This window comes from Saccostrea cucullata, unplaced genomic scaffold, assembly GCF_032062105.1.
Source record: "Saccostrea cucullata isolate Sc308-1 unplaced genomic scaffold, CSIRO_AGI_Scuc_v1 ctg2365, whole genome shotgun sequence".
In the NCBI taxonomy this organism is placed as follows: domain Eukaryota; kingdom Metazoa; phylum Mollusca; class Bivalvia; order Ostreida; family Ostreidae; genus Saccostrea; species Saccostrea cuccullata.
In genome coordinates, this window is record NW_026936099.1 from 1 (window position 1) to 11,452 (window position 11,452).

Consider the following 11,452-nt stretch of genomic DNA (forward strand, 5'->3'; position numbering starts at 1 on the left):
AAACTATTTACATTCCTTTGAAAAATGTTCGATAATAACAAAATAAATATGAAACGAATTCATCCATTTAATGCTGTAACAAGTAGAAATGAAAAATAAGGAAATTTTTATTATGAATTCTATTGATCTCAAATGTAAACTATAAAACTGACAGAAGTTTTCTTTTTATTTATTTTATTAGAAAATCTTGTTCTCCACGGCACATTTTTACACTTCCCTGAACCTATTCAACAGTCAAATACTTGTAGCACGTTGTGTTTATATATCGTGAATTCGATATATATTCTTTAAAATATTCTTTAAAGGATTATAACGAACTACGGATATGAAAAGAAGTAAATTCAGGGGCCCGCATGACTTTGCCATTGTAGAGATTTACTGCATAAGAATGAATCTATTTTAAATCATGAACTCACATCTTGAAAAAATATGACATCTCTTTATTTACCGCCGTTAATTTGCTTATCGTGAATACAAATGAACATTTTAAGCAGCATTCCCAGCGTACGTTTCTAACTCATTGTTTTAACTAAGCAATGACATGATGTTTTTAAAAAAAGGATATTATATAATCTTGATGCATAAATAAAACTTCGAAAATGGCTGTTCCTAGCAGTATACATGCTTGCCCTTCCATGAACAAAAGAAATTTTGAAAAATTATTTCTTGAGAATGAAAGAGAAGAATAATCTCCATGCTATTTGAATTATAACAACAAATAGAACTTGCCTTTCTATAACATCCAAATCCTGGTTTGCTCGACTTGTCAATATAAGTACTCTGAAGCGCAGGGGTTCTACCAATGAGAATTCGGAGGCAAGTACTCAGCGGCCAACCTCTTAGAAAACCATTGGTAGCGATGTTCGGCAGATGAGATAGAACTGACGCACTTCAATAGCAGGTTCTTTCATACACCAACTGATGTTCTTGTCTAGGAATTATCTATCGAACCAGTGAAAATGAACAAATCTGAATTAATTTGATTCATGGGTTACAGGTAAGTCATGCTTTCTAATTAATCTTTCCAAAATTAGATTGCTAACAGTTTATTAATAAGCAATTCAAATTAATTAAATAGCCGTCGGTATGCACTTTATATGTACATTTTGGGAAGAGAAAAAGAATCGAAAAAATGAAGAAGAAAAAAAATTCTATTAATTTTTGCATCAAACCAGATGTAGCAAAAGATTTTTTTTTTATTTTGTTATTTTGGGAATTGATATATGAAAAGTTCTTTTAGTATTCTACACAATGCACTGTGTCTTGTATTATGTCAATTGAAAGCACTCTTTTCGAATATTAAGTTTTAAATCATTATTTTTTTTTTTGGTTAGGTGTCGTCAAAATAGTATTGTTCAAGTTTCATTATCATAGTAATATAAAAATAATCACCGGTTAATATTGCAGGGAATTGAGGAAAAAATGAATTAGTTTTTTTAATTCATTAAAGCAAAAGAACGCAATCTAGAAATAAATCAAATTACATTCTTTATTATGAACAAACATTCTTTTAAAAATGTATTTATAAGCCTTGAACGTACTTTAGACATTATAATGAATTGTATTTGATACTCATTCTTTTCGTAATTTCTTTTTTTTTCAGATTTCAAAAACCCTCATGACGCATGAAAATTCTGAAAAAGATGAAATTGATTAAGACAACAAAAAGCTATGAAAAAGGTGTCGGTAATTTGACAACCTCAATTCAAGGAGGAGACAAATTTTAACAGTGGAACAGATGTAGTGACAGGCCTCATCCATCGAGGTATCCAGTTACAGGGCAAATCGACAAGGAATAAATGACACATGATCACAGCGTTTGTTCTTGATAAAAAGATCCATAAATGCTGTAATTATAAATCTTTACGTAAAGTCTCTGCATGTTTAATTATGACACGCAGCTGACGGTCTTATTTGATTTTATATTGACGACTTTGAAAAAAAAAGTCCTTGTTTAAGTTTTATCTAAACTTGCAGTTGAAAAAAAAAAAAGTAGCCTGATAAGTACCTAGGAGAGGTGTGCGGAAACAAGTATGGAGTCTACCAACATATCTATTGTTGACGCTGTTAACTTAACAGATGGAAATTTTACAAATTACAGCAACAACGAGCCGGCCAGCGCAGCTGTGTTGCGTGTTGTTGTTCCTATCGTATTTTTTATTCTGATGCTTGTTGGAGTTGTTGGAAATGGACTACTTATATACACTGTTTTCGCCAACAAATGCATGAGGAACACACCGAACATTCTAATAGTGAGTCTTTCTATCGGGGACATGGTGTTATTGCTTATGTCAGCTCCCTTTTCTTCAATGTACTTCACCTTGAGCGAGTATCCATTTGGAGTGGTGGTCTGCAAAGGAAATGAATACTTGCAAACCCTGTGTGTCGGTGTATCAGTGTTCACGCTAACGGCTCTAAGCGGCGACAGGTTCTTTGCAATCGTGTTTCCAATGAGCAAACATAAAGGAAAACCAAGACTTAAGATAGGAATAACTGTAGCCTCGATTTGGATTTTATCAGCTCTCTTTGCAATACCAGAAGCAGTAAACATGAACATAGTCGTTTTTGAGGGTAAAAAATATTGCTTTGATGATCAGGTATTTATGAGGGTTTTTACAATGGTCAAGTTCATCGTTCTGTTTGTAGTACCCCTCTTAATAATAGCATTTTTCTACTGTATGATGGCGATTATACTGGTGACAAGCAGTCGTCGAATTCCTTGTGAAACAAGTACGGGCTCGGTCGTTTCCCGCCAACAAAAGAAGCAAATGGAAGCTAGAGTCAAGGTCGCAAAAGTGGTGCTGTCATTTGTATTCTTATTCATACTTTGCTGGCTGCCGCGATACGTGTTTCTGCTTTGGTTCCATTGGTCAGGTGATGACGCAGAAGTTACTGTATTCTGGGTAATCTTCAAAGTGATTGGATTTTGTCTCATGTACGTTTATTCCAGTATAAATCCGTATGCGTTGTACTTTTTGAGTAGTCAGTTCAGGAGATATTACAACAAATATTTATTTCGCTGCTGTCCCAAGTCCTACAGGCCAATCCAACCCGAATCGGCGTCAGCCATGCTTTATAATGGAACAATTAGACGAGGGAGCACCTCAATGACCATCATCAAGGCCCACTCAGAGGTATGATTTATCTCTACAGGCGGACTAATTTTCTGCTTTTTTATGTAATTTTATGCTAAGTTTGATTCCTATGAAGTCAAAATCATAAAACATGACATTCTTTAACATTTGTAATGCTTTGGCTAACGTGTTCGATGACAAAATTTATACACTTTGGATTTGATTTTTGAATAAAAATATGAGTATGCTAATAATTAAGTAACATTGAAGCAATATTTTCCTAATGTTCTATGCGATTTGTTTTCTTTGTACAAAATCTTTTAAAGGTTTCTTCCTCATATTGAAAATAACAACTGCATTTTTTATTTGATATGATATAAAATAAATGAGATTAACATATGTACATTTCCTGTAAACAGAAACTGTTCAAGTTAAATCTCGACGATGAAAATTCTATATATTTTTTTTTTATTATTTCAAGATAGATTTTTGGGAATTTGTTTTGCTTTATCATAAAATGTTTTATAAAAGTATTTTGAACTTTTTTTTACTGAAGTCTTTATGTCTTGCTAAAAGTTACTTTATCTTTGTCTTAAAAAGCAATTTTTTCTCAGTGGCTCTACTCTTGATTTCTTATGAGTGCTTTATTAAGTTAAAGCAAATTTTCTAGGCTAAAAGGCTTTCTGAGAAAAAAAATTAAATACATATTTATGATTTTTTTTTTACCTCATTGAATTTTTAGCATCGCATGCCACAGGAAACTAATGTATCTTTTGTTTTGCCTTAAAGAGCTAATTTTTAATTTATAACCTGGTAATTGCAGAAAGAAAACTTTTGAGTTACACGCCAAAATGCAGACGGGACCTACTGATGACGTAAAAACAGATAAAATGCACGTGTACTGGACCTCAGTGTTATTCGACAAAGTGTGATTGATTTTTCAAATGATGTCGTATATTGTAATACGAAAATATATCGAAAGTGCAATATTTGTGTAAAGAGACTAGAATTGCTAGTCATTAAAAAAGTTGGTGCATATTATTGTTTTAAAATAATAAAAATAGCTATTTCTTGTTGTTTGTAACCTAATCCGTCAGGCCAGTAAGATCGACCTCATTTTAGATTTTCTGTCGTCATTATTTATAAAAGCATGAGGAGAATAACCATTTGAACATTGTATATTAAATATTAATCTATCGTTATTTTCAATGAACATTCAGATTTGACCAGAACAGTTAATGTGTTTTGAATGGCTTCAGGTTGTTATTGTTTGATTAGTAATATCATTATGTTTTCAATGTGATATAAATGTTGATAAAAATATTTCCTTGTTATTCTTTATATATTGCTAAATTGAATTATTGTACTTACCTATGGCATGAATTCTTTTACATATAAGTCTCTCTATTTCTTAACATAACATAGGATCAGATATATATTGTGGCATTCACATTCCCCCTTTAAAAACAAAGGAAATGAAAGTACCCCCATCAGACAAAAAGATCACTTTAACCAAACTCCCTTGAAATAAATTGTTGCCTACAATATTTACCCCATCCCAAAAATTCTCGGATCTACATTTGTTGAACAAAATAATTGTGATAGAAAGAAAATACAAAAATTCGTCCTAGGACAATTATTCGTCAACTCTAATCATTTTGTTTAGTTTGTTTTAAAGTATGAAGAAGGAAAATCAAATCGTGTTTTAAACCAAATCACTGTGATTTTTTAAGTCATTGCGCAGAACATAGAACAAACATGGATTTTTTTAATTGATACACAATGACTGAAAACAAAGTAAAACATAATCACGTAAGATATAGAGATGTCATTTTCTCTTTTGATCGCTTCCAGGACGACTGCTGAAATACAAAAATGATTTTAAACAAATTGCAGGAAAATTCAGATACATGTCTGCCTATAATTATTTGCATTTGTTAAAAAAATCGTGGCTAAACTTTGAAATACATGCTGAAAGTCTTACAACAAAATAATTCTTGCTTTTGACGTGATATTCTTACTTGATAATCACAAAAAAACGGTGCATTATCTTTTGCTTCTAGGAAATATGGTTTCCTTTGCTTGGCAAAAATTGTTCCATTTTAATATTGCGTGTATAATAGATTCGACAGAACCAAACCATGGGGCTAGCAGAAATAGTAATTAAGAGAAATTACGTCATCAGTGTTTTTGAATCTGCAATAGAGGTTTCTGTTTTTGAAATATTACTTTGCTTCTTTGTTAGGCAAACTATTTGTTGAAGTAATTAGGAAGGGGTGTGTACGAAATAACATTAAGTGCGTGTCTCAGTGGAACATTTGATACGTTAACAGTCCTAATTGGTAACATGCTCACAATTTCAGGTATTTTTCATAGAAACCCTCTCCACATCTTCAAAATTATCATTTTATAGTGAAACATTGGTTAAAATTGAATTATTTTTTCAAATGCTGCTTCAGATAGTTGCAAGATTTATAATACAAAGTATCATATAGGCCTCAGTATTTTCACGTTATGATTACGGAATCGCCCCCATGACAAGTCGCCCCAAACACTTCTTAAAATAACTCACCCCCCCAATTTAGGACAACTCGCCCCCACTATTTATTTTCTTGTGAACTGCAAGGAAAAAAAAATCTGTTATTCAAAAATGTATATTTTATGATTACGATACCCCGCATCTATGGCAAGTGATGATGCCGATCATAACCGCAGATGATGCACATATCGATAAATATTCAATATGAAAAATAAGATTGTTGTGTTTTTAGCAGCTGTAACAAATTCAAAACCAACCATCCACGACCACAAATTGATCGGCCACTATTGCGGTAGATAATCGGCTGATAATCAATAATGTAATATTGCAGGTAAATGGAATGTTGGGGGCTTTATTTGTCTAATAATATGTCGTTATCTATTGTAACTGATATAACCATTTTTTTCCAATTTCACGGATTATACTTGTATCCACATTGTTCATTTTATTTTATGAAATAAAAAATACATTTACTGGTGAGGGATATGGATATAAAATTATTCAACATCAGTGTGATAAATATAACCATATTCAATATCAAAATCCTATATATACAATACAAAATAAAGAAGCAAACACGGACCTCTTAAACATCTTAGGATATTTGCATATTGACATACATGTATTTGTATTTGTCATGATCGAGAAATAACGGAAGAAATCGTCGACAATTCAGTGTATAAATAATGGACTAACAATTAGTATGAAAAATGTCAGTCAGCATTTGACTCAATGATAAATTGTATTTGCTGACAAGGTCATTGAATCGACCAAAGAACTTAAGAAATGATGACTTAAAACGAGATTGCTGATATTCTTATATTGCTCATCCATCAAATTTTGTAACTCATAGCAATAAAATAATAATATAGTTTCCATACTATATGCAAAAATATCTCTTTTCCGGAGTGACAACAAAATATTGGTTTGAGTTTAGCTGCCCGTCTATCATTATACCATGCCTTGTCATTAATTCAGAACCTTTGGCTTGTCTATGACCTACTAGCATATTTTAACGTGTACTACGTGTCACGTGTCACGACACCTAAGCTTGATCAGTGATAACAAGATTGTTGTTCTATTTACAATTTTATATAAAAACAAATATGTACAAATATACAAAATGAAAATTAAAGCATAATTTCCAAATGTCTATTCCTGTTCGTCTGGGACCACGTTCCTACAGCCGTCCACGTCCATTCCCTGTGTTTAACGGTCCATGACCAACGGGTACCATGCCCTTGCACTACATGCCACAACGTCCTCGACGTCCCGCGCCTATCCAACACGTCTTAAGCGTCTGCAGTGCTGACAAATCCAGGAAACCACGTTTCCCCACACACGGTCTCGGCCTAGCGTTCCACAACCTCGTGTAGTCGCCCAGGTTGCCACCACCGACAGCACCAAACCATTGTGTAATCACACTAACGTACATGTATCTATGGGGACCTTCAACAAATATGCGTAGACAAATATAAGCTTGACCCCAGACGGGCTGCCTTACAACACATCATAAATGTTTACACATATAATTGGTCAAACATACAGTTTTAACTAATATAAAATCGCACCGTTTCGTAGGCAAAGCAAAATAATGTATAATATAACGTTACACTCTGAGTAATATACTAAATATCATTACTTTACGCTTAAACTCACGGCATGTGCACGTGGTAAAATTCCCGTATACAATTCAAACACTTTCTCTCGTGGAGAAAAATAGCTATAAGCTCAATTAATATAACACTGCATTACTTTTCAATATAGTAAATGTAAGTAAATTGCACTTACCCTGATTGGAGATTCAGTTACCACGACTACAACTATCTAACCTTCCATGGACATAAATGTGAAACTACTCTCACTGGTCAAGGAAAACATGCGCTACCCAAGACAAACCTGACATCACCTTATACGAGGGGTGATCAAAAAGTTCGCAAACTATCTCTATATCTACAAAATCACAATTCAGATTAGAATGAAATTCGGTACACACATAGCCATACACAAGATCTATAAATAGCATATATGCTGAATAAAGTATTTCTCCTTGTTTGTGACGTCACAATGTGAAAATTACGTCACTATTTAGGTCACTTGTGACGAAAAATGGTTGAAGGTCGAACTCGTTCAACAAACGACTGTACAATTTATTGTAATATCAAATTGCAGTATCATGTAATAATTTGTACACAGTTTATAGAGATAAATGAGTTCCTATAAATTCAATTAATGATTGGATTAATCGTTTTAGCGAAGGAAGGCTGATGGTTAAAAATGATACTTGTCATTTTGCGCAGTGAAAGCAAGTTTGAAAAGATATGTATTTTTGATTAAACACCCAATTTTATGTTAACGCCCCCAAAATCTACCTGATTCAAGATCAATAATTTACCGCCTGTCAATCATTAAAAAAACAATAGCTTCTGTTTTGATTGACAGGCCAGCTACCTTGTGCTACCTGATAATCTGAGTTTGCATGTTATGAAGACAATTGCCTGGTCACGCGTTAAACACTTTCATGTACCCGCCTTGTATACACGAGGGTTAAAAAACCCAGTAATGTTGGTAATTTTAGATAAAAAAAAATGAGAGCAGATAATTTAATTAAAGACTGAATTCATAAAATATTTGTTTTCAATCTTCAGTTACAAGAATATGTCGTCCGAGATAGAATTAAGACCGTCCACGGAAACTATAATTTCAAACTTTACTTGCCGTAAGTGGAAGTCCATGTACCGTTTAACACTGTTAAAATTATAATTAAAAAATAGAATATAGTAAATAGGATATATGAAATATTCAGCAATACCAGCATGGTATTCAAACGATGTTTTATCTCTGTATATTGGATACAATCTACGCGATGTTAAAGGAGATATTGTAAAGAAAGAATGGAATTATTTCTCGAATTTTCTCTGACATTGTCTTTTTTCGTAATGAAAAGAGGCTAACACAGTAATCGATCTTAAAAGGATATATTTCAAACATTAAAATTTTGTTAGCGCATAAACACTGGGAAATATTGTATATCTTGAACAATATTGTTCCAGAAAATACCGGGTAAGAAAAAAATATTCCGAACGCGGTAAATGTTAACACGACGAATAAATGTTTTTTTTAATTTAAATATTCACAATAATTAAATCATGGTGATTTCTTTTATTGAAGATTTAAAAAATATAAGGATATGATTGCTTTGTAGTTTTTACTGTGACCATTTCTTTTTCTTTTTTTTTTTTTTTACAAACAAAATTATAAAAGATAGATTTCTTAATTTTTTTCCTTCCAAAGGTTACGATGAATGCGTTTAGTTTACAAATACATGTAAATTTTACATTGAAATAAATAAATTTAATTAAGTTTACTTAGTAGTTTCACTCAAAATTAGACACGAAACACGTAATGTTGACCTTGATTACCAAACACAGACTTCCTGTGTAATGCTACGTATACACAGATTTTTGACATCTTGGGTATTGGGGGTCTCCAGGTAAATAACACCACTGTTACTTTGACCACTCCCCCTCCTCAGGTAACCGTACGGTAAAAAAATTGGGTCTTTAAGCAATTTGCTATCAAAGACCTCCAATTAGCACTTTGAAAAATAGTTGAATATTTGAACAATGATATAAGTATTAAATATCTAAGATATCGTTTACTTTAGATTTTAAACATATTAGACATGATAAAGGTTTTCTATCCACCTTGAATAAAGGTCTCTCCTGAGACAGAAGATTTGTGTTTTAATGGTCGCCATGCTTATTTTTGGAAAGGATGTTATTATCCACCCATTCTGTTGCCGAGATATGACCATTTCTGACGTCAAATGAACTGTTCTTGTCATAAAAATTAACTCACATGGAAAGAAATATAAAACTCGGAAAAATCTTTCAACTTTTGTGACAGAACGCTACGGAGGGGGTTACGTGACCGCCAATATCACGTGATTCGCGCATGCGCAGAACGGTGGTTGATGTGCATTAAAATCGGGGAGGATCAATTTAAAATATAATCAACATTAAAACCAAATATTGTTTCTTGTATGGAAGTTATTCAATTAGTTTGCGAACTTTTTGATCACCCCTCGTATAGCGACTGGCCGAGTATTTAAATCACCTGAGCGTCACAATGGGGCTCCTTGCAGGATAAACAATAAAAACAAAATTTAATAAGGGTCAACACAGGACAATACTAATAAATTAGAAAACAAGTATACGTGTAACATTGATTGCGACAAATATATAATTATAGTGAAGGTCATTTAAGATGTGTATACTCATATGACTGAAGGTCATTCACAAATATAAAATATGTGTCTCTATTATAAAGATGGGCATAAAAGGTTAAAATTTGCTTTTGCTGATAATTCTAGTTTCTTTGTATCAGTGTAAGCAGCGGATACATATATTTTAAATCAATATTCCTAAAGCAAGGGTATGAACGTAATGTAGAGTACATTATTGCGTTTTTTCAGAGAAATGTGAAAATTGCAACTTACATCTGTGCATGATTAGATGGAACAAAAAAACTTTCAATGAGAAAAGCTGTAAAAAGTATTCTCCATTATTATTTATTTTACCTCAAATCACAAAATTTTAATATTTTGCGTTGCTGACATTTTAAACTTTTTTTTATAAAAATTTTATAATCGAAAATGCATTTCAATCAATATTCTTTGCTTTTTTTTCATCATTTTTCATATTCTTATTTTGAGCTGTTTATATTCTAACATTAAGATAAATCGGCGATTTAAAATCATTTAGAAATAATTATTTCCATTTAATTTTCAAGTGAACTTGACGAAAAAGATCCCACAGAGTCGATAGTGTATTATGTTTCATATTTGGACATTTAACTAGAAAAAAAGACGTCAACAATCGCCAATCAAAGCTCTTTGATGAACATCATAAATCTTTTCTATTGTCATGTTCCCGTACTGATGTAGCAATATTCACTTATCAACTGCGAATGGGTTAAAGCCAACTTTATAAAAAGATACATAAGAGCATGGTCTAGGTTAGAACATTTTCTTAAATGAGGCAAGCTATTGCTTAACATGTTGGTGAAACAAGGATACTACGGGTCTCAAGAAATGTCATCATTTCGCAAGTTCTATGGTCGATACAATGGCGTTGTAGCAAACAAAATTTATCATCAAGTGGAATGCTGACTAATGTTTTTCTAACTATTAGGCCATTATTTACACAATGTTTTGTCGGTCGAAAGGGGATGCTTATTCCTCCATGACACCTGATATAACGTCTCAAACTTTTAGTGGACTGTGTTTGCTTAACTTCCGATTTGGATTTGTATTGTTTCAATAAATTTGATCTCCTTCCGAACATCCATATTCTAAAACCATTTCCAAGTTTTCTTTGCACGAAGTAATTTTTTTAAAGAAAGAAAATGAATACAAAGTTTTTCAATTTGCGTTGTGCATTTCTTGTTCGTGTGTTTTTATTTTAATTTGGGATATTTATTTATAGTCACAGTCTTTTAAGATTTTACAATCATCACCGTTTAGTCATTTTTTGTATGAATATTTAGAATTAATAACTTTAAAAACGTTTTAGCAGAAAAATTCAATCGTCTCCCATTTGACATTACATATCATTAACAAATTAAGCCAAGGGTAAAGAATTTCTTCCTCTGAAATTAAGAATTCATCTAAAAATATCTACTAAGCTTAAATATTATTGATTATCCAATCGTTAGTTTTTTATAGACACAGAATATCAAGAGTTAAGCTCCTTGATGTACTTAAAGTTTTCTTCCATCCGATTTATCCAATCAACCAACCGGAAATTAAGTCGGACTTTTGGATATAAGGTTTCAT

The 11,452-nt window shown here is 32.3% G+C and overlaps 1 protein-coding gene across 2 annotated transcripts; it reads left to right on the plus strand.

Annotated features, from left to right (window-relative positions):
• Positions 1 to 836: 836 nt before the first annotated feature.
• On the plus strand, positions 837 to 3,931 carry LOC134244746 (neuropeptide CCHamide-1 receptor-like). 2 transcript variants are annotated; one of them, XM_062726996.1, is made up of 3 exons: positions 837 to 997; positions 1,604 to 3,134; positions 3,864 to 3,931. In XM_062726996.1, exons 2-3 carry the CDS (start codon positions 2,034 to 2,036, stop codon positions 3,867 to 3,869), a joined length of 1,107 nt encoding a protein of 368 aa, XP_062582980.1. In that variant the 5' UTR covers positions 837 to 997; positions 1,604 to 2,033; the 3' UTR covers positions 3,870 to 3,931. The 2 variants fall into 2 exon arrangements, with proteins under 2 accessions (XP_062582980.1, XP_062582979.1); XM_062726995.1 differs by having other exon boundaries at positions 3,898 to 3,931.
• Positions 3,932 to 11,452: the final 7,521 nt, after the last annotated feature.

Excerpts from the sequence above, each read along its gene's own strand:
- LOC134244746 (XM_062726995.1), top strand. The coding sequence starts at position 2,034 with ATGGAGTCTACCAACATATCTATTGTTGACGCTGTTAACTTAACAGAT.